Here is a 21919-nt window from a genome sequence, read left to right on the forward strand (position 1 = left end):
TTGTTCAGAGATGCTATTCTGCAGACCTTGGTTGGAGCCAGTGCTGATTAGACTTCCTGCTGCCTTTCAATCATCTCCAACCAGTCTGCCCATTCTTCCCTGACCTCTGACATCAACAAGACATTGTCTACATGACTAAATGTGTTGAGCAGCTGCCGTGTCATTGGCTGATAAGCTGTTTGTGTTATACAGTTGAACAGGTAGAGCTAATAAAGTGGCCGGTGAGTGTAAATATATTAGATCATAAATTAAATTCAAAGGGTTTTAAATCTATTCTACTGAACTAAAACAGTACAGGAGAGAATTTAACAATTAAATTTAGTCAAAGCTGAATTTCTAGAGTGTTTTCTTAAAAGGAAACTTAGAGGTGCCGTTATGACAATACAAAACCTAAGTAAGTCACGTAAGTGGCATTCCAGTCTTCAGCAGACGTCTACTTTGCTTCTTATATGTTCATAAAAGTGCAATATTCCAAATCTTTTACAAGATCAACGGTATAAAAACCTCTGAATGTGTTTTCATTTGATTATGCCAGAAAATAACTCGAGTCACAGCAAATATTTGAAGAGCTGACAGTAATAGCAAGCCATATCTATGGCTGCCTTTTTTCAGGCTCAGTGGCTGACAATATAACAACATTAGGGAACCACAAACACAATAAACAGAGAGCAAAGAGCATAAAACATGATGAGCAAATGGATGGAGGAGGAGAGGAAACAAGGTGTGAGTGTGAAGAGAGGCCTCGCTGGGAGCCCATGAGGCAGGTTGGGGACATGACAGCTCAATAGACAGGCTACCTTGAGAGAGAACTGGTACATGGGGTGAATTTTATTGAGGTCATTCATTATGAAGTACAATAAGGAAGCCCGCGCTGCTGCTGGACGGTAGCGCTCCCGAGCCTCATTGATTTTGGCCTCTGTCACCTTGGCTTCTTTTACCTACAATAAGCAAAGTTCAAACACAAAGAAAATCATGGACACAGAAATGATTCACATGAAATATATTAATGTATATTACTTGAGGCAGGTGATGTGGAAAAGATGGTGGGGAGGTAAAAAGAGCTTGGACACCTGCTTGATGAATAGAAAAAAAAAGTTTATTACAAAAAGTGGCATCTGAAACAGATCTGCAGCATCTGTGAGGCCTCCTGAAGCCAATGGTGGAAAATCAGACTGACCATCTGTATCAGCTCTTCTTAAAGAGAAAGGCAAACAAAGGACATTCCCAAGCTCACATCTGGAACCTCTCATGGGACTTGCTTATGGAAACGTATGACACTATATCCTACAGAGTTCATTGAGTTTACAGAGTTCATGTGATACTTACAGAAACAGACCCACACACCTATATTTGCTCAGTACATCTAAATGTGATTATATTGCCCATGTAATGCTAATGTCAGACACTTCAATATTATCAATCAGCTAGAGGTGAACTTGTGGACTGTCTAAAAAGTCAGCCGCCAGTAAAGAAAAAAACATTTCCAACCAAAATATCCTCATACTGCATCAAACACTGCAATCAGGCATTTAATTTTTTTTAAACAGCTCATGCCTGTGCAAATTAAGTTACAAAATGAACATCTGCAGAGGCATTGCTCATCCCTTCACGGACAGAAAGTACTCTCTTACCATGCAGCAGTTTTCAAAAGTGCTTTAAAGAAACCAAAAACAGATACATCAGCTTATCTGTGGGAAAGATAAGATACTGAGCTGAAATGATCAGATTCTCTGACCACTAAGAGAAACAAAGAGGATAAAGGAAACATGGCTGCCCACTACTTAGAATGGGAATATTTTCTATACTGATTACTGAGCATGTACTTTATGAGGTAAACTTACACAGAATAAAGGGGTGCTGTAAATGGAATTTAGGAGGAACTTGGAAATAAGCTGCACTGCAGTTACTTCAACTCATGACATGGTTCAGATATGTGAGAAAAAAGCTTTACATGCCAAGAAAAAGAAAAAAAAAAGATAATAACAGTACAATACACTGACCAGCCAAAGAATTGTGACCACGAACTTGTAAAACAATTATCTAGTTCCATCAGCATCTGCTAATGAGTGGAATTCAGCCCCAGTTCCAAAAAGTTGAGATGCTGGGAATGTAACTATAACAGAATGCCATGATCTATAAAGCCCATTAACCCATATTTATTCCCAATAGAACGTAAACATCACATCAGATGATAGAGCTGAGGCATTTTACCATTTCATGGAAAATATTAACCAACAAGTTTGATTCTTCCTCCTTTTTAGTCTGCAGGACACGGTGTAATTTCCAAAAAGAGTTTCACATTTTCATCCATCTGACCACAGAACAGGTTTCCACTTTGCCTCAGATCATTTTAAATGAGCGTTGGTCCAGAGAAGATGGCACTGGTTCTGGATCCTGTTCATATCTGGCTTCTTCTTTGCATGATGGCGCTTTAACCAGCATTTGTGGATTTCAGGGTTAACTGTTGGTTCTGGAAGTTTTCCTGAGTTTCCAGTAGAGAATCATGTCTTCTTTTAAAGAAGTGCTGCCTGAGGAACTCAAGATCCCCAGCAGCCAGTTGGACCTTGATGGGATCTTCTGACATAGTTTCATTCAAAATTTTCCACAATTTATAGACTCAATTTGTTGAACCTCTGCTCATCTTAACATCTGAGAGACTCTGCCTCTTTAAAATGCTCATCTTTGTTACTGACCTGTTGTCAGTTAACCTAATTAATGGTCAAATGATCCTCCAGTTGTTTTTGATACTGTACAAATTAGTTTTCCAGCCTTTAGCTGCCGTTGTTCCAACTTTTTACAGACGTGTTACTGCCATCAGATTAAAAACGAGCTCATATTTTGCATGAAATAGTAAAATGTCCCAGTTTCAGCATCTGATATGTTTTTCTATCAAAATATGTATTTATGAAATTGGCAAATGATTGAATTCTGTTTTATTTACATTTTCACAGCGTCCCAACTTTCTTTAGAATTGGGGCTCTATACTGAACACAAGTTAACATTTTGCCATTTAAGTTGTATGGCAATCATTAAAAATGGGAGAGTGTATTTATTTATGGACTTTGACAAGTCGCTTTAATCCATTTCACTCTGGTCCTTATCAAAATCCCCGACTGAAATTGAAAGCAGACTCTTGTGGTATTTTCCTTAGTGTGCAGTAGTTACAACCAACAGTGGTCCAATCTTTGACAGGGTCATGATCAGATGAGGCTCAGGGGAAACAAAGGCTGGTCCAACAGAGGGGCATCTGTGATTAAAATAGCTGAAAATGTTCATCATGCTGCCTCTGATAGAAATAATAATACACAGAACATTAAATGCTCCACAGTGCAAAGGAAGACCAAAGGTGTCCTAGTGTGATGAATCATGTTTTCTTTAACATTATATGGATGGGCAGGTCCATGTGTTAAGGGAACCAGATAGCACAGGGAAGCCTAGTGAAGCTGATGGGGGTGAGGTTCCAGGTGATATTCTGCTAGTAAACATCACGTCATCTGACAGGTTCCACCCACTAAAACATTTTCTGCCCACCTCAATGGAAAGAGTATTCCCTGACTACAGGGGTGTCACGTTTCTACCAAGAGATCCAGCTCAGAGCAGTTTGGTTCAGTAAACCCGGCCAGACCCGCTGGTGGAAACAGGCCTTTATAGGACTTAAAGTATCTGCTGGGAGTCTGATACCACGGCATACCTTTAGGAATGTGATGGTCCACACCTTGATGGTGGGGGGTCTACTTAACATCTGGTTGTTGGCTGATAGGTGTATGTTACTAACCTTTAAAGACTGTATGCAACACTGCTTTAAAAAATAAACAGTTTAACAGAAATGAACCAAACCTTCTCCTCTATCTCAGCTGCAGTACGTTTGGTCGTCTCCAGGTTTTCCACCAACTCTGTGTCTCCCAGGAAGTTTCCTGAGGCGGAGGACAAACGGGACAGTAGGTTGTCCTCCAGGGTCTTCAGCGTGATCTTAAAACAGTTCTGCTGCTTCGTCAGGTCTGACTAAGAGACACAGAAACACTTTGTGTAAAAATAAAACAAAAAAAGCTTCAGATTTCTCAGATACACCATCATCCTAATCTGTGGCGACCGGAGATCTTCAAGTGGTGGGTCAATACGGGGGCATTAACACCGAAGGGCATCTCAGAGGCAGACCCGATCAATAAGCCCTGCATCGGCTATCCCGACACATGAAGGGAAAACTCAGGAAGGATTAATCAGCTTTCATCTGGTTGCCAACATCAAACCTCCGGTGAGCAACCTCGAGATGAGGAGGCCATCAATTGGAGGGAGCTTTAAAGGCAAACACAAACACACAAACACTCACTCTGGCTCGTAATGACTGATCTGTTGTGAAACATTATGTTTTTTAATTATGAATAAAAGCCGGCTGTAGGCACGTAAGACTGGGCTGTTCTCTCCTCACCATATGGATTATTGCTCCCTGTCCTCTAATAAAACTTTGACTCTCAACGTTTTTTTTTCTTTGTTCTGAGTGAAAAAAACAAAACAAACAACAACAACAAAAAAAAAAAACAAAGAAACTTTTTTCAAAGCCTGGTTGGAGAGGCACTGGGAGAACAAAGCATACCAGGCACGGTTTTCTCTCTTTATTGCTTCATCCTACTTTGTCCTTCATTCCAGTCTGCGGCGGCTCCTCGGTTCTGCTCGATAATGACTTTGCTTTATTTAAGTTTTCCTAAACAGAACCTCGGGTGACCTTTGAACTGCTGTGCTGTAATTACAGGAGGATGGGCTGGTGGGAGACTTGCCTACATGAGTTTTTTCCTAACAGTGTGATCCTTGGACGGTACTAAAAGAATTAAATCACTCGAAATTGTTTAGGGATCTAATCATTTTGCAGTATTGGTGATCATATCTGTCTGTGCACGCTAAACGGGGAAGGCGCATACCCTCACCTTTGTTTTTAGTAACTATGGGGTTTGACAAGGTGGTATACTGTCGCCTGTTCTTTTCAATACAGTATATACATAGAGGATCTTTCTAGGAACCAGTGGGCGCTAATCATCTGATGTTGGTCATTCTGTCACAGTGCAAGCTTACAGCAGTTGTTTAGGGTCTAGTTAAGGTGTGCATTGGTGTTGTCAAAAATAATTGATTCTCAGATACTAATCGACACTAAAATTTAGTATCTAGTTAGATATTAAGTAGCATGGGTATCGATAATTAAATGCATCTGCTGTTTCATGGAAAGGACCAGCCGCCACCCATTTTAAACAGACCTGTTGTTTAAAGTGTTGCCAACTTAGCGACTTATTGTCATAATTTGCAAGTTTTCAGACCTTCCTAGCAACTTTAAAAAAAAAAAGCAACAAGCTGCAAATCTTGTGACATTTCCTGGTGTTACTGGAGACTTTTTGAGACTGTAAATGTGAAACACTATATCATTCACTCTTTACAATGAGCAACAGGCGCTGCGGAGACCCCTCGCCTGTCCAAAAACACTCAGAAGAGGCTTGGCCATTGTGCAGAGGCAGCTCCCAACTCCCAAGACTCCATATGAATCGTGTGAAACTGCCCCGGCTTACCGCCAAATATTATTATTTTTTAATGTTATTTAAAAAAAATGCCTATTGATGTAGACAAAAACATTTAGTTACTTTTTCAAATGTTTTTTTCCTTTTAAATTAATTAATTAGTTAAAGAAAACTAGGTATTTTTAACTGGTTTGTTTACTTGATGTGTTCTCAGGTATTGTGACGAAAAGGACACTTACATGAAGAAGTACATGGCTGAAGTTAAAATTTTTTGCACTACAGTGAGCAAATAGTCTGAGTCTCTCCCTATTTTAAAGAAGCACTGCAACTTTGGCAGATTTTCTCAGTGATTCGCACCCCCTGTTGACGGCTAATTCAGCATCCACTTACATCCTATCTCTTCTCTGAGATCTCCCCAGCCAGTAAAAGTCAGCCTGATGTCGACTCTTGTTTTGCTCTGTTCCTTTTCCTCTCTTCCTCAGATAATATCCTCTCACGTTTCTTTGATGAATCATCCATGGCACACATTCACAATGGCCAGTGTGACACAGCATCATAAAGAAAAAAGCAGCTGTAAAGTGATGCAGCATCCAGGAAGAAAAAGTTGTGAAGTGCAGTTTCTCAGCCTCAGGATACTGCTGGGCGACGGCTCCAGGAATGAACATGATGAATGTCAACCTGCCTTTGAAATGAGTCACAAACTCATTTTGAAAGTTAAATAGTGTTTCTTCAATGAATAAAGTATATAAAAATGGAGAACAAATAAGAATGAAAAACTGAAATAAAATAAAAAAATAAGGTCTACTGTCAGTGCTGTAAACAGTATTCATGAGCAAATGTGTTGGAACGTTAAGTTTGATACGAGCACAGGTGATGTTAAAACAGCCCTTTCTGCAACGTATTGCACTCTTTTCTATACAGCCCAGGGAATTATTGATTTATTTTTGGAGGTGGACAAGTGTGAGCCACGTTTTACATCAAATAATGTGTTGTATGAAGGAATTTTATATATAAATTCATGTGCTGCTTAATTGATTTAAAAAAATGCAATTATGCTAGTTTTGATTGAGCCAATACTGAGTGGTACAACATGCGTTTGGAAGCACTGAAACGAGTGCCTTCACCTACAGCGATCATTAAAGTTTTATTAAATTGCCGATTTGGACCGCTGTTTCTGAAATAAGAATAAATAATCATTTCTGGCACTTCTGATTTTGTCATTGCAGAGGTTTGTGGGTGGAGATCCCCCCCTCCACCCTTTTCTGTGGTATAATATGCCCATGATAAAAGACATACTTAGCTCAGCTCACTCCGGGGGAGCAGATAGTTAGAATGATCTCTTTGCTTAATTGCTTTCTTTATGACGGTATTTCCTATTGCTGGGATGAGATGTATTTTACTCCATTGTTAAAACTAATTGAGCCTCTTCCTTTTTAAATTTAACACCCTCTAAATTTAACATTGCTGCAGACTCTGTTGAAGATAACTGCATGTGGCGGTTTAAAGAGGAAGTCATGTGTGGCGTTTGCTTTGGTAAGATGTGACATGCGTGCACTCACTTAGAAAGGGAAATATCACAGTGGTTTTTTGTGGCGGATGTTTGTCTGAGAGAGTCAACTGTGACCTTCTACTTGCCTGCACTCAGTAGTCTTGAGGGTAAAAGCCATCCACACTAAAACATTCCCAACTGGATGTGGTAATGAGTCAGTTTTTAGTGATTAGTTTTCCTCTGGCACATTGTACTCTTAATTACCCTTGGTTGGAAAAAAACAAACAATTAACCAGTCAGCAGAACACCCTAACTGGGATTAAAATGAGATATTACATCTACCTTCTTTTTTTCTATGCAAATGATTACTGGGTACCACAGAGCAGCCCTGTTAGGTAAGCAAAGCATTTTAGTTCTCATTAATGAAGAAGGTCTGTGCACATTTATATATATTAACAAAACGAGAATGGTGAAAGGTTGTGGACTGAATCCCTGCTGCAGTCTCCAATGAGAAGGAGGAAAAAAAGAAACTTGACATTTTAAGCTCCTTAGCCCGACTTTGGCTCAGTTTAACGAGAGCTTTCACCCAGGAGTCATCTTACGGCTCAGTAGCAACGCTAACCTCATTAAAGGTATAATGGCAGCGAGTCATTGTAAGAAAATAAACAGGTACAGCCAATTTTCCCTCCCCTATCAGTACCGTGATCCTTATCAGTTTGGGTTTGTTTACAGACAACAAAAAGCCATTCAGCACTTCATTCTGCAGGCCGTGTTTTCATAGGAGGGTTTAGGGAGTGTATAAAGCCCCCTCCAACTTTCACTGTTAATTAAAATGATAAGTGAGCTCCAGATCTTGTCTTTTTTTTCCTTTTAATTTCTCATCTACTAAATCTTCAGATCTCAGAGAAATGCTAATTAAACAAGCATCATTAAATCATATTTCACTCCGTTGAATTTTGCTGAGGGGACATACGACCTAAACTCATTTCCCCCCCTCCACTTATTAAACACGCTGATTTGACCACGGGTGAGGGAGGCTGCATGTCTGAGCCAAAGTGCCTGCCTATAGAGGCTAAATGCAAACATAGATGCCTCCAGAAAAAGCATCAAAATGCAAACATGATCACGCTGGGAGTAAATCCACCCGACCCGTTAACAGAGATCCCACAGTATCACCAGTCCTGATCTTGCAAAGACTCCGCCGTCAGCCAGACGCTCTCCAAACATGAAGGGATTTCTGACTTCCCTGTTTTCTCCCCTCATCTAACAAGAGCCGCATTTTAGGAACAGTGAAAGTGTGTCAATGTGTTGTCTAATTGCTGTGGTACAGTAGCGCCATTGGCTAATCCATTTCAAACAACTGACATGAAACGAGCAGATTGTGGATGAGAAGAGACGGAGGCTTCGTTAGGCACCGCGGCTTTGATCAAGTGAATTTCACTTTAATTACGAACATTTACATCCACACAGAAGAGCATACTGTGGATACCGCAAGTCTGTGGTGTTCATTACTCTCCAGAAGTTGATGGTACAGCTGCTAGGAACCTGAGGCATCTGACCAGCAATGACAGCCCAGTATTACAGAAGGAGACGGCTTGACTGATCAGCAGAGTGGAACAGCAGCTTTCCTCTCGTCTCAGAGATCCAGGTCTCAGCTGAACACAGGCAGACGTTTACATTAAAGAGGAAAAATGCACTTTAAAGCATCTTCTACCTGCCTCTCTTTTCATTTTTTTTTTTTGATGTGTGAACAAACTCTCTTGAGGATTGCATCAGGACACAATCACACAATTCCTGGAGCTTGATGATAAATGGTGGCGTGTTGCATTAGGAGCTCCCAAGGTGACAGTTACTGCTTTAAAAGTTAATAACATTTTTTCCCTTTTGTTATTTAGGATAAAGGGGTTTTTGTCTTATTGGGTGATTCTTCATGGACCAGTCTAACACTTGTGATACCACCTATCTGAAATGTATTTCAGATGAGATTAACCTCAGTGAAACAACATCCTGTATGCTTTCTAATATGACAAACGTGAGCTTTACTTGTGATCATGGGTAGAAGAAGGCCTCACCTCTTTGAGCTGTGAAGTCAATATCAAGCCAACAATTAATAACCATTAGTGTAAGCAAAGTTTACAGGATAAAAAAGGATTTTTTTTGTATAGACTAACACAAAGAAGCAGCAGGAAGCTGTTGGGTCGCTCAACTAATATTTTCATTCAGCTTATTGTTTTGGTTTTATTATACCAATAAAAAATGTTTTTTGCAGTTGAGCTGCCCTTTATTTTGTTTTATTAGCTGGAAATGGGAAATAGGTGTAGTGATTTACATACAAATGTGTGAATACAGTATACAAGTCAATATTTGGTCCAAACAGCTTTATTTTTCATCATAGTCAGACCCTGCGAAGGCTGAGAATATACTTGCTTTTTATTACATGATCATCATGTCTTTGTTGTGTTTATAGCAAGGGCGTAGGTTTGATTTTGACATTGGTAGGGACAAAAAAAAGGTCATCAGAGGTTCCTGAAAGATAAGGATTTTTTGCATATATATATATTTATAAGGAACAACCAGATGTTTTTAATCCGGAATATTCTATTCAGTAACTGACAAAGGTTTTTTTTTGTTGTTGTTTTTATTTATCTATAGTAAACACAGGATAATTAAACTGAATGATTTCTGTAATATATTCCATACAAGAAGGGTGTTTGACTTAATCCTATAACATTGACTACAGTGAAATAATCAAATGAAAAACATGTTTAAATTATTATGGTCAATTTTTGTGAGGATGTCTACCAATCAAAAATGTCCTTCTAAGTCTGTAAAATATAATATGAAGGTCAGGTTAACACATCTGTATGCTGTCTTATGATTCTGATTACATTTTAATTAAGTAGATCAAGTCACAACTCTGAGTACACAGCTCACCTTCCTCAGCATCTCCTCATGCTTCATCATCTGCACCTTTCTCAGCATCTCCTCCTGCTTCATCATCTGCACCTTTCTCAGCATCTCCTCATGCCTCATCATCTCCACCTTCCTCAGCATCTCCTCCTGCTTCATCATCTGCACCTTTCTCAGCATCTCCTCATGCCTCATCATCTCCACCTTCCTCAGCATCTCCTCATGCCTCATCATCTCCACCTTCCTCAGCATCTCCTCATGCCTCATCATCTCAACCTTCCTCAGCATCTCCTCCTGCTTCATCATCTCCACCTTTCTCAGCATCTCCTCATGCCTCATCATCTCCACCTTCCTCAGCATCTCCTCATGCCTCATCATCTCCACCTTCCTCAGCATTTCCTCATGCCTCATCATCTCCACCTTCCTCAGCATCTCCTCATGCCTCATCATCTCCACCTTCCTCAGCATCTCCTCATGACTCATCATCTCCACCTTCCTCAGCATCTCCTCATGACTCATCATCTCCACCTTCCTCATCATCTCCTAATGACTCATCATCTCCGCCTTCCTCAACATCTCCACCTTCCTCAGGATCTCCTCCTGCCTCATCATCTCCACCTTCCTCAGCATCTCCTCCTGCCTCATCATCTCCACCTTCCTCATCATCTCCTCCTGCCTTATCATCTCCACCTTCCTCAGCATCTCCTCATGCCTCATCATCGCCACCGTCCTCAGCATCTCCTCATGCCTCATCACCTCCACCTTCCTCAGCATCTCCTTATGCCTCATCACCTCCACCTTTCTCAGCATCTCCTACTGCCTCATCATCTCCACCTTCCTCAGCATCTCATCCTGCCTCATCACCTCCACCTTTCTCAGCATCTCCTCATGCCTCATCATCTCCACCTTCCTCAGCATCTCCTCATGACTCATCATCTCCACCTTCCTCAGCATCTCCTCCTGCCTCATTATCTCCACCTTCCTCAGCATCTCCTCCTGCCTCATCACCTCCACCTTCCTCAGCATCTCCTCCTGCCTCATCATCTCCACCTTCCTCAGCATCTCCTCCGGCCTCATCATCTCCACCTTCCTCAGCATCTCCTCCGGCCTCATCATCTCCACCTTCCTCAGCATCTCCTCCTGCCTCATCATCTCCACCTTCCTCAGCATCTCCTCATGCCTCATCATCTCCACCTTCCTCAGCATCTCCTCATGCCTCATCATCTCCACCTTCCTCAGCATCTCCTCCTGCCTCATCATCTCCACCTTCCTCAGCATCTCCTCATGCCTCATCATCTCCACCTTCCTCAGCATCTCCTCATGCCTCATCATCTCCACCTTCCTCATCATCTCCTCATGCCTCATCATCTCCACCTTCCTCAGCATCTCCTCATGCCTCATCATCTCCACTTTCCTCAGCATCTCCTCATACCTCATCATCTCCACCTTCCTCAGCATCTCCTCATGCCTCATCATCTCCACCTTCCTCAGCATTTCCTCATGCCTCATCATCTCCACCTTCCTCAGCATCTCCTTCAGCCTTTGTAAAACATTGTAAAATAACAGAGACCACTATCTAACTCTAAGTTAGATTTATTGGTTTGCTTTATAGAAAACAGTCAAGCATACATCCTTCACAGGGAAAGAGAGAAGACCAAATAATCGTGATGCTGTTTGTAGCCATTGTCATTACAATGTGTTGTTGCTGCTGCACTGTGACAAATATGCTTGTCACATGTAGAAACATGCAAAAGTAAGAGGGAGCAAGCCTAACCCTGTCCAAGACAGCAAGTATATTCTCAGCCTTAGACACGCTCCCTTGTCCTTTCTTAAAATATGCTTCAGGAATAATTCTCCAGACTTCTTAAAAGACTTTCCAAAGCTCTTCTTAGGATGTTTCTGCCTTTTGTTTTGTTCTCTATCCAGATGATCCTACACTGCTTCAATAATGTCGAGGTCCAGGTTCTGGGGAGGATCCATCCCTCCATCAGACCTGTTGGCATTGATTTTCAGTTCTTGTGTCATGTGACATATCTGAGCCTTTTCTCTCTATTTCCTTTCCTTAAGAATGGTTTCATGGCATCCACCATGGAGACATTTCTGATGAGGCTTTTACCAACAGTACATGGATCAACTGAAGGTCCAGACAGATTTCTCAGGTCCTGAATCCGGTCTTTGCTGGGCTTGTTCCTGTTTTTTAACAACATCATTTTCAGAAAGTTTTTTTAGTTCTAACACTTCTTTATTCCTCCACTTAGTCTCGGTCTCTGGGTTTTGTTGACTGGTTCCTGGATTAATGTTGTTTACATGTTTTCAGGTTTTTACTACCTCCCATGCTTCTTGTTTGTTTGCTCCAGGTTTAGCTTCAGACCCTTGTCAGAATTTCCCTGCAGCTCCACCTCAGCTATGCTCCTTGTTCAGGTTAATATCATGCCTGCACCTTTTCTTAGCTTTGAGCTCTGACTTCCAGCTTTTGCATTTTGCTTCTATACCTCTTTAAATGGATTTTGACACACTTGTCCAGTGTCCTTTAATATTTCAAGGACAGGCTGCACACCATGCCGTTTTACTTTGGGTACTTAAAAGGGAACAGATTATGGGCGTTTGTGACAGGCTGCTGGTAAGAGTCTAAAGATACAATTTTAAATTTGGTGTTTTCTGTTCATCTTTTAATTAAGCTGCAAAAGAACCTGGAGAAAGCCTGGAAAACTGACCATCTTAAGAGTTCAGAAGGAGTCTAGCTGCTTGGAAGCAAAACATAAAGAAATGAGTGGAGGTTTAAGACTGTGAGTAATGTGGCCTGCAGATTTCTTTCTCTGCACTCTTGGAGCAGTGTGTAGATATCTATAATCTGAGAATCAGCTTTGGGCAAATGTTTGTCGCATCAATTCCAAGAAACCCTAGAAGAAACAGAAGTGTATGAAAATTCAGAAATTAGAAGTTGCACAGAACTTTTTCAAGTTCATGTAAAACTGATTCAAAATATTCTTCTAATTTATGTTCATGCTAATTTAAAATCTAATCAAATCTTCTGTTTACTCCATGTTTTTACACACATGGCCTTGCAGCGACCCAGTCTGTGGAAATGAGGTACTCAACAATGAGCCTTATAATTATGACACATTCAGCAACCGTTAATCAAAAGCTGCGGCTGATTGTTTTGAAATCAAAGACCCCGGACGTGCAGTTTCTTGTGATGTTTAAAGACGTGTGGTGTTTTCTCGCCAGCGCATGGTGTTAAAAGATGGATAATGACAAGCAACAGTGCTCTGCCCAGCTTCTGGAGGCCCTCCGACTCCTCTGATGGTTTCTTTTAATTACACCTGCTCAGAGGAGATGTTAGCAGTGAGACTCAAATGGTTGTTTATCTTCTGATAAAACCCGAAGACTGTGACAGGTTCTCCTTTTATCTCATCAGGCAGCTGCATCAGGTACCTCCTTACCTTTAGCTGCTCCAGGTCAGGTCTCTCCATGCTGACGACAGCAGCCAGCAGTTGGTCTTCCAGACCGTCTCTGGTCACAGTGAAATTTATCAGGGTGCACTGGGCCTGCAGCTCCGGCTGGTAATGAGGGCTGGCGAGCTTGGTGTGCAGGATGAGGCGGAAACTGGGGTTGTACTCGCACTCCTTGTCTCCCATCTTTATGTACCTGAAAGGTTTGATCATTGCAAGTTTCTAAATGAAAGCTGAGATATTGAAATACAGAGATGTGACTGCAGCAGAGGATGTGTCATTAATGACGGTGCTGTAATCATCCTGTATTTCCTGACAAGCTCCTAGTAGCATCCTGTCAGGAATAATTCTGCTGTTATTCTGTGTTTAACCTTCATAGGTCATCAGAGATTTTTTGTCCGATCAAAACATCTTTCTCACAATTTTTGTAATGATTTTTTATGTTTCTCTTGAAGTGTGTTTCTCGAGTAATTCTCTTAAACAGCTTAGTAATTCCAACTTCAATTTTTCTTCAAGGTCAGCAGAGTTATATATATATATATATATATATATATATATATATATATATATATATACACATTGAAGATGGTTTTTTTTACCACTTATTTCACTCAATTCTTTAAGTTTAATAGAATTATACTGAGCATACACAGCTCTAACCAGATTAGAACCAGGCTACATGACTAACACCGGTTCAGTTAGAGGAAAACTAGACACACCAGCTCTCTGAATGCAAAACACATTTTTTCACATCAGCCTTTAACATGCAGGGACTTCCTAATAGACTCTTTGTACTTAAAATTTCTCTTGTTTTTTTTCTTTTCTAACTTGTTGCTTAATAATTTGAAGTCCTGTAGATGATGTTAAGTTGTATTTATGTTTTTATGAATCATCGTTAGGGCTGGACAATATTAATCAAATTTCATATCTCAACATATTTAACCTGAATCACAATAGACAATATATATCTCAATATCATTTTTTTAATGTCAAGTAACCAAAGAGACAGTTCTGATTTACAGCCTTTGGGTGCTAAATGCACTTTTATTAAGGATCAGCAGCACATGTGCATTAACACAGCTGTATATAAAATTAAAAGCTCTTAAAACAAAATGAATGAAAAATACATTTTAATGACCATAACAAAAAAAAAAAAAAAAAAAAAATTTTGCAAAATGCAAAACTCAAAACAAGCTTTATTGATATAAACGGTATTCCCTCATTCTAAAATCTTGATAACTTAACCAGCCGACTCATCGTGCTTGTATTTTGTTCTCGTTTGTTTTTAAGGTTGAACAGAATTAAACTGTTTGGTAATTTCTCAAAGCAGCAGCTTAAGCAATTATTACTTAAGCAAGATTCCTGTAAAGTCTTACCTGCCCTTCTTGATGGTTTCTCGACTCAGCAAAGGTCCAAGAACAGGATCCAGTATTTCCCCCAAGTTCTCCATTAGAACCATGTCACCTGCTGCCAGCGCTCTCTCCACTGCATCCAGGTACCTTTCAGGGGAAAACAGCAGGAATCCCAACATGAAAATCCTTTCCATAGTGTTTTCCTACCAGACCAAGGCTGCATCCCACCTCTTACCCTCGCTGCTCAAAGTGGATGACCCGCAGGTCTTCACCATATTTGTTTTTGATCCACTTAATGCCCTGCAGCTGGGGGTCCACTACCAGAGGCCAGCGCTGGCAGGAAGTGAGAATGGTGGCGTTTTCTGTGGACATCCTGTCAGCAGGCAGACCTTCATTTTGCCAGGCCGCAATGTCAGCATCATCAGTTAGCATGGTCAAAGGGTCCAGGTCTGCAGTCACTGGGATAGGAACCTAAAAGAGGAGGAATTTTTACAAATATTTTAAACATTTCTGTTCTTCTACAGCAGATTTATTCAGATTCAGACTGTGATGGAGAGACAAAGGAGCAGTATTACTTTCAGATTATTAGACAAAGTCACGGAAGCTTTAGAGCTTTGTTTTCACGTCACTGAAAGAAAACTGGTTTTCCACAAAATGCACCCAATAGTTCTCATGGCTGCAGTAAAAATATAAACTAATCAATAAATTTAAAAAAAATGTCTAGAAGCCCAGAAGGAGGCAAAAAAAAAAAAAAAAAAAAAGAAGAATCCAGGCTTGATCAGTTTATTTCTGTTTAGTTTGAGGTTATACTCAGAAAAACAAATATTTAACATGATTCATGCAGCACGTTCATGCCATTTCCAAGATGTGGTGAAATGAATCTGTAGCAAGATGGCGAATTTAGTTACATCTATAGAGCTACTATCACATTAATTAGAAACCACATGCGGAAGTACACAGAAAGTTTTATTTCAAACCTGAAAAAAAAAAACAAAACAACCTGATCAACAAAAACAACAGAATCACACTTTAAACCCTGAAGCACCCACCTCCAGCTGAGTGAGATAAGGCCTCCAGCAGTTGTCCATGAGCTGCAGCCTGTAACGTTTGGTGAAGTATCCCAGGTAAGAGATGAAGGCAGTGATGAGGAGGACGTCCCCACACAGAGTCCTCTCCTGCTTTCTAAAGTTTTCTATGGCTTCTGCCCAGCGAATGTTCTCTGCTGCCAGACCTCCCACCTGCAACACAGAGACACAAACTGTTTTCCTGCCTCAGCATATTCCTAGAAGACATCCTGTAAAGTCGGATTTAAACTAATCTATGGATACAACTATTGATGCGTCAACCCACAAATATCTAACCACAACAATTTGCTACCTTCAAGTCCTTTTTTATTAGGTCTTCATATCCTTTATAACCCCTCTGCTCATGTTCCAACACCTGGACTTTTTACTGCAGCGATGATTCGATTTCTCTCCGGGGATGAATCAAATTCACCTTAATATCTTATCTCTTCCAAACTTGAGAGGCTGCACGTTTTAATACATACTGTAACTTCAGCAAACATGACGGAAACAAAGCGCGCCTCAGACGGCTGACTCCATTTGCATTGATATTCAGGGCTGACTAGCAGATTAGCACAAGCTCGCCTCCTTTTCTTGCTCCTGTCAGGCCTTTTGAAAGCCTCCTCTGAATAATTTAGATTATCATACTAACACTGTCAACACTCATCTTTTGTTTTGCTGTTGTCAGGAAATTCACACAGCGCAAGATGATTGTGGGATTTAAATAAATGTGTGAGTGTGTGTGCAAATGTTCATCCTGTATTGTGGACCTACAGAAAGAAACACCACACCAACACTTAGAATTAAAATAGTGTGTATGCTCATTAACACAGGCTTATAAACTACTGCTAGTCCTCCAATCTGACCTACACACACACACACACACACACACACACACACACACACACACACACACACACACACACACACACACACACAATCACAAACACACAAAAAATATGTTTAAATCATTTCTTGAAAAAAGCATGCAATCTAAAAAAAATATAGAATTTGAAAAATTCTATATTTTTTGTGTGATTATTTATAAATGAATTAATTTATTTAATTTAGTAATGATAAATTAAATAAATGAAGTTGAATTAAGTATTCATTCTCTCACTAATCTAGGTGTTCCAGTCACTTCTATGTCCACGGGTGTATAAAGTCAAGCACCTTGCCATGGACACTTGTGAAAGAATGAGTCACCCGTGGTATTATGATGGCATGGTACCACGCTGCAACAAGTCCAGATGTGAAATATCCTCGCTCCTAAATATACAACTCTTAGGGGTACTGTAACAAAGTGGATACGATTGGGAACATCCGCAACTCAGTCATGAAGTGGTACACCACGTAAATCACAGGGCAGGGTCGGTGGACGCTGAGGCTCATAGTGTGCAGAGTCACAAACTTTCTGCAGAATCAAGAGACACAGACATCCAAACTTCATGTGGCCGTCAGATTAGCTCCAGAACAGTCCGTAGACAGCTTCATGGATTGGATTTCCTGCCTTGGATGCAGAGGTGGGAAGAAGAAGAAGAGACGAAGAATCATCCTTTTCCATCTTGCAACCTGATGGACAAGGCTGGGATTGGCTGTTGCCAAAATCACCACAACCTGTTTGACTGAATTGTGCCAAGTGTAAAGTTTGGTGGAGGGGGGTTATGGTATGGGTTGTATTTCAGGAGTTTGGCTTAGTCCCAGTGAAATGAACCCCTAATGCTTCAGCATACAAAGACATTTAGTACAATTTCTTGCTCTCAAATTTGTGGGAAGAATTTGGGGATGGCCCCTTCCTGTTGCAACATGACTGTGCACTGGTGCACACAGCAAGGTCTATAAAGACATGGATGAGCGAATGTGGTGTGCAAGAACTTAACTGGCCTGCACAGAGTCCTGACCTTGACTCCATATAACATGTTCAGGGTGAATTAGGACGGAAACTGCGAGCCAGGCCTTCACATCCAACATCAGTGTCTGCCCCCACAAATGCCCTTCTGGAAGAATGGTCAAAAATTCACATAAACACACTCCTAAACTTTGTGGAAAGCCTTCCCAGAAGAGTTGAAGCAGTTTTAGATGCAAAAGATGGGCTGATATCATATTTAGATTCAGAAGATTCAGAATGGGATGTCACTCAAGTCCATATGAATGTAAACACAGACGAGTGAATACATTTGACAGTATATTGTATATATGCATTTAACATGTCTCACAGAATGAAGGCTAGCCTCTAAAATATCTAAATCATCACAAAGCTTTGATTTTTTGTAAGAAAAATCATATGAATTATCATTATATTTATTATATTTGATTGTGATTTTATTAATGATTTATTATTATACTTCGAACCATTTAGTCATTTATTCATTAAGTTTTAGAATTAACTTTGTATTTACTCGGTACCAATCTTTGTATTTTAATCATTAAGAGACTCAACAGTATTTTTGCATGTGTGTGCTGGTTTATGCTTGAGTCTGAAGAAAGAGAAAGACAAGGCCACGGACAAGATAAAAGGACGTGATTGTACCAGGAGGAAACCGGACACTAACCTACCCATGCTTCTTATTTTCCATGTCTTATCTTTAGTGGAAAAATACTGTAACCTGAGACTTGTGTAATTCTGGGAAGGACTTTGTGGACCTCCCATTTTAATGTCTTGTAATGTGTGACAAAACTCAGTGTGTGTATCATACCTGTATGGTGTGTACACTCCTTGCAAGTAAAATTGTGTACATGAAGTAATGCTCTGTGTTCTTTCTTGTGTTGAAAGGTTTAGCTTTGCAGTGCTTGTGTTGGGGAGAATTTTCCTAACATTTTTAATGTAGCAATATCCTATTCAGTTCAATTCAGCTTTATTTATATAGCCCCACTTCACAGCAATGTCATCTCAGGGCACTTTACAGACAAATCAATTTGAGCCAATTCATAATAAATTATAGCCTAATTAAGGGATGGACATCCATTCATTTTGACAAGATAAAGATCAGAATGCAGGCAGGCATTTCTAAAGCCGAGTGCTGTGGATGTGATTGTCAGGCAAATATCAGACAGTACCTGTTGCTATAATAAGGAACGAGTATGTTCCAGGATTACTGTCAACACACCAGTGGATTAAAGCACTGGCTTCTCTCCTTAAGCTAAACTAGATGGTAAGCAGGATTTTAGTCAACGACTGAGTGAATCAGCTGCTGAATGAGTTGCTCCACTGTGGTGGAGAGCAGCTAGCTGTGCTAATGCTACATGACAAGAGCTAAATTTCCAGAGGCCAGAGGATGGAGGTACTGGCTTTGTTGGTAAGGGTTGTATTTCAGTGCAGGAAGTAGTTGCCTTAAGTAGAAAAAAACATTTTAAGAATGGTGTTGGAAGAAGGGTGGACTCTAATTGAAAACAGAAATCTTTCTTCTTAAATTATAGCATTCAGGAACAAAATATGCCCTCCACAAGGTAGAAAAACATCCAACAGAAGATTAATGGAAGGTTTTATAGAATTAAGATAAGAGTCCCATTGGAAAATATCTTTGGACAATCACTGAAATAGCTAATTCACTTTGCTGCTTCACTTTCCTCTCTGCTTGCACTAATATTCTCATTTTTCTCCTCAAAAAATTTAAAAGCAGTTCACCATGAACCTGTTTTATTTTCTGAATAGATACTGTGTTCCCTTGGGAAAGAATAACAAAGAAGAGTTACCAACACAACAGGATAAGATAGAACAGAAACAGAAACTATGAGATTTTATCACTTCAGCCCCCTCCTGAAGATGACCTCAGCCATGAGATACATCAAACTCCAACAGCGAGGACTCCCTGTCTTCATCTCATCATACTCCATCAAGATCACCCTCTTTTCAGGCCCTGCCCATCCAGAACCTTCTTAGACTTCACTCATTGCTCCAAAACTGCTCCAGAACTTAGACTCAATAGGCCAATATCAATCAAACCTTCCCTTTCTTAGTAAGATTATAGAAAAAGCTGTATTTCAACAGCTACACAACTAAATAACTGTTCTGATGTCTACCAGTCAGGTTTTTGTGCCTGGATGCAGATAGTAGAAATCTTTCACTACTATAAATCTTAGTTAACTAAAATCACCTCTGGAGTTCCCCAAGGCTCCATCCTGGGGCCACTGCTGTTCAACATCTACATGCTGCCATTCGCTGACATTATGAAAAACAATAAACTATGGCACCATAGCTATACTGATGACACACAAGTCTACATAGCTATCTCACCAGGAGACTATAGTCTGATCCAAATACTAATCAAATGCATTGATCAAATTAAAGATTGGATTTGCCAGAATTTCCTTCACCTAAAGAAGGACAAAACTGAAATAATAGTTTTTAGAGCCAAGGAAGTCAGTATTCCGCTTAAAGGGCTCATTTGAAAACTAACAACCAAGCCAGAAATTTGGGAGTTGTCATGGACTCAGACTTGAATTTTAGTAGTTATATTAAGACAGTTGTGAAGTCAGCCTGTTATCACTTATCACAAGGACCAAGAAAGTGGATCATAGAGCTCCAGTCCTCAGATATTTAAACCTTCTAAATCTTGCTGTGAGTTTATAAAGCACTGACTGGTTTAGGACTGAAATGTTAATATTATTTATTATTTATATTATTTTATACCTGTTTTATATTAGCTTTATTCTGTCAGTTTGTGTTAATGTACTTTTTAAGGCTTCTGCACCTCACTGTAATGCTTTTGAGGTTTTATTTGAAGCACCTTGAGTTGTCTTGTACATAAAATGTGAACAAATGTACAAGTAGACTTGGCTTGCGTTTTTTATAAAGACCAGTTTAAGTAAGAATATCAGGTTTTTTAGGTTTACTTCCCATCAATTTTCTACTCCACACTCCAGTCCAGTAGGTGGCAGTAATTTCCCTCTTTGCTAGCTGCTAATGTGTTTAAAAAAAAAAAGAAAAGGAAACGACAGTAACTGGTGCACATCCACAAGAGGACAACAGAGGAAGTTTTACATCCTGGAAAATAGAATTTATGTCATGAAACAAAAAAGTCATGTAAACTGGTAAATCACAGCTAACAAGTGAAGCCTCTTTTCTATCTTTGCTGCTGATCCTTCTTTTTCCACACTGTCAAACTTCCCACATTAATTATGACATCACTGCTCTGTTCCAATGGTCTTACTGCATCCTTTCTCACCCAGTCAGCCAATATGTTTTCTATCCTTTTTAAATCTAACTTCTGATGACCTCCTCCCCAGCTCCTCCTCCTGCAGTTTGCCAAAACAGAGCTTCATTAGACATCTTTCTCATCATCCTTTACATGCCTTTCTGCCTCAATGCAACATCGCCATCCATCCATCCATCCATCCATCCATCCATCCATCCATCCATCCATCCATCCATTTTCTATATTCATTATAACTGCTAAGTTTTTATTCTAATCATTTGTACATCAAACTTTATTCTAAAATTGTGCACCACTAAATTGGCATCAACCTCTCATTTGATCTCTGCTTATCAAAACTAAAAATGTGAACAGAAGGTTTTTAAGGGAGCCATGGTAAGAACTTAGCAGAACAAAAAGATGTTTGTGTGTGTGTGTGAATCACATGTGAGACAGATTGGAAACAAAGTGTGTTTTGGTGTTGGCTGGCTGACTGGTGCTCGTCATGACCGTGCTGTTGCCCTCCTCACCAGACGGTTGGCCAGCGAGATGGTGCGTGCGGTGGACTCTGCTTCCTGTTGGCACTTGAGCTTGTCTGCTGTGGCTTTCTCAAACTTGGCTGTGAGCTTGGCCAGGTTCTCATTAAGGTGCTGATGGGCCAAACACACACATACAGAGAATTAGAGGGAAAAAACTGGCACTTGTTTTATAACAATGTGGTTATAAAGACAGAGAACAAAGAAAACTGGAGCCTGTCAATGAGAGAAACTTTGGAAATGCGTGAAAAGTTGGGTACAAACTTGTCATTCCCACTGCTATGGATTTATTTGGCATATGGAAGCAATTAGCACAAGGACAAACAGGATTAATCGGTGGAGAGGCACACAGGTTCAGTAGATTAGTCTGAGGATGGCTAATTCCCCTTGGCTCCGAACCCACTTTCTGCTCAGGCGATCTGACTGAGGGCTGAAAAATGACAGCGAGAAGTCATACTGGATCTTATTAACCCTCATCACTCTGCA

At 40.2% G+C, this 21919-nt stretch overlaps 1 protein-coding gene across 3 annotated transcripts in view; it reads right to left on the reverse strand.

Moving 5' to 3' along the window:
- LOC121632524 (dynein heavy chain 9, axonemal-like) overlaps nucleotides 1-21919 on the reverse strand; it is a 198150-nt gene that overhangs the window by 40114 nt on the left and 136117 nt on the right. For all 3 annotated transcript variants that reach the window (XM_041974102.1, XM_041974103.1, XM_041974104.1), the window contains 7 exons: nucleotides 21428-21547; nucleotides 15751-15939; nucleotides 14937-15172; nucleotides 14726-14848; nucleotides 13341-13545; nucleotides 3838-4002; nucleotides 798-938 (listed from right to left, as the gene is read on the reverse strand). In XM_041974102.1, the coding sequence (XP_041830036.1) occupies nucleotides 798-938; nucleotides 3838-4002; nucleotides 13341-13545; nucleotides 14726-14848; nucleotides 14937-15172; nucleotides 15751-15939; nucleotides 21428-21547 (1179 nt within the window). The remainder of the gene's footprint in view (nucleotides 1-797; nucleotides 939-3837; nucleotides 4003-13340; nucleotides 13546-14725; nucleotides 14849-14936; nucleotides 15173-15750; nucleotides 15940-21427; nucleotides 21548-21919) is intronic.

Source organism: Melanotaenia boesemani, chromosome 21 (genome assembly GCF_017639745.1).
Source record: "Melanotaenia boesemani isolate fMelBoe1 chromosome 21, fMelBoe1.pri, whole genome shotgun sequence".
Lineage (NCBI taxonomy): Eukaryota > Metazoa > Chordata > Actinopteri > Atheriniformes > Melanotaeniidae > Melanotaenia > Melanotaenia boesemani.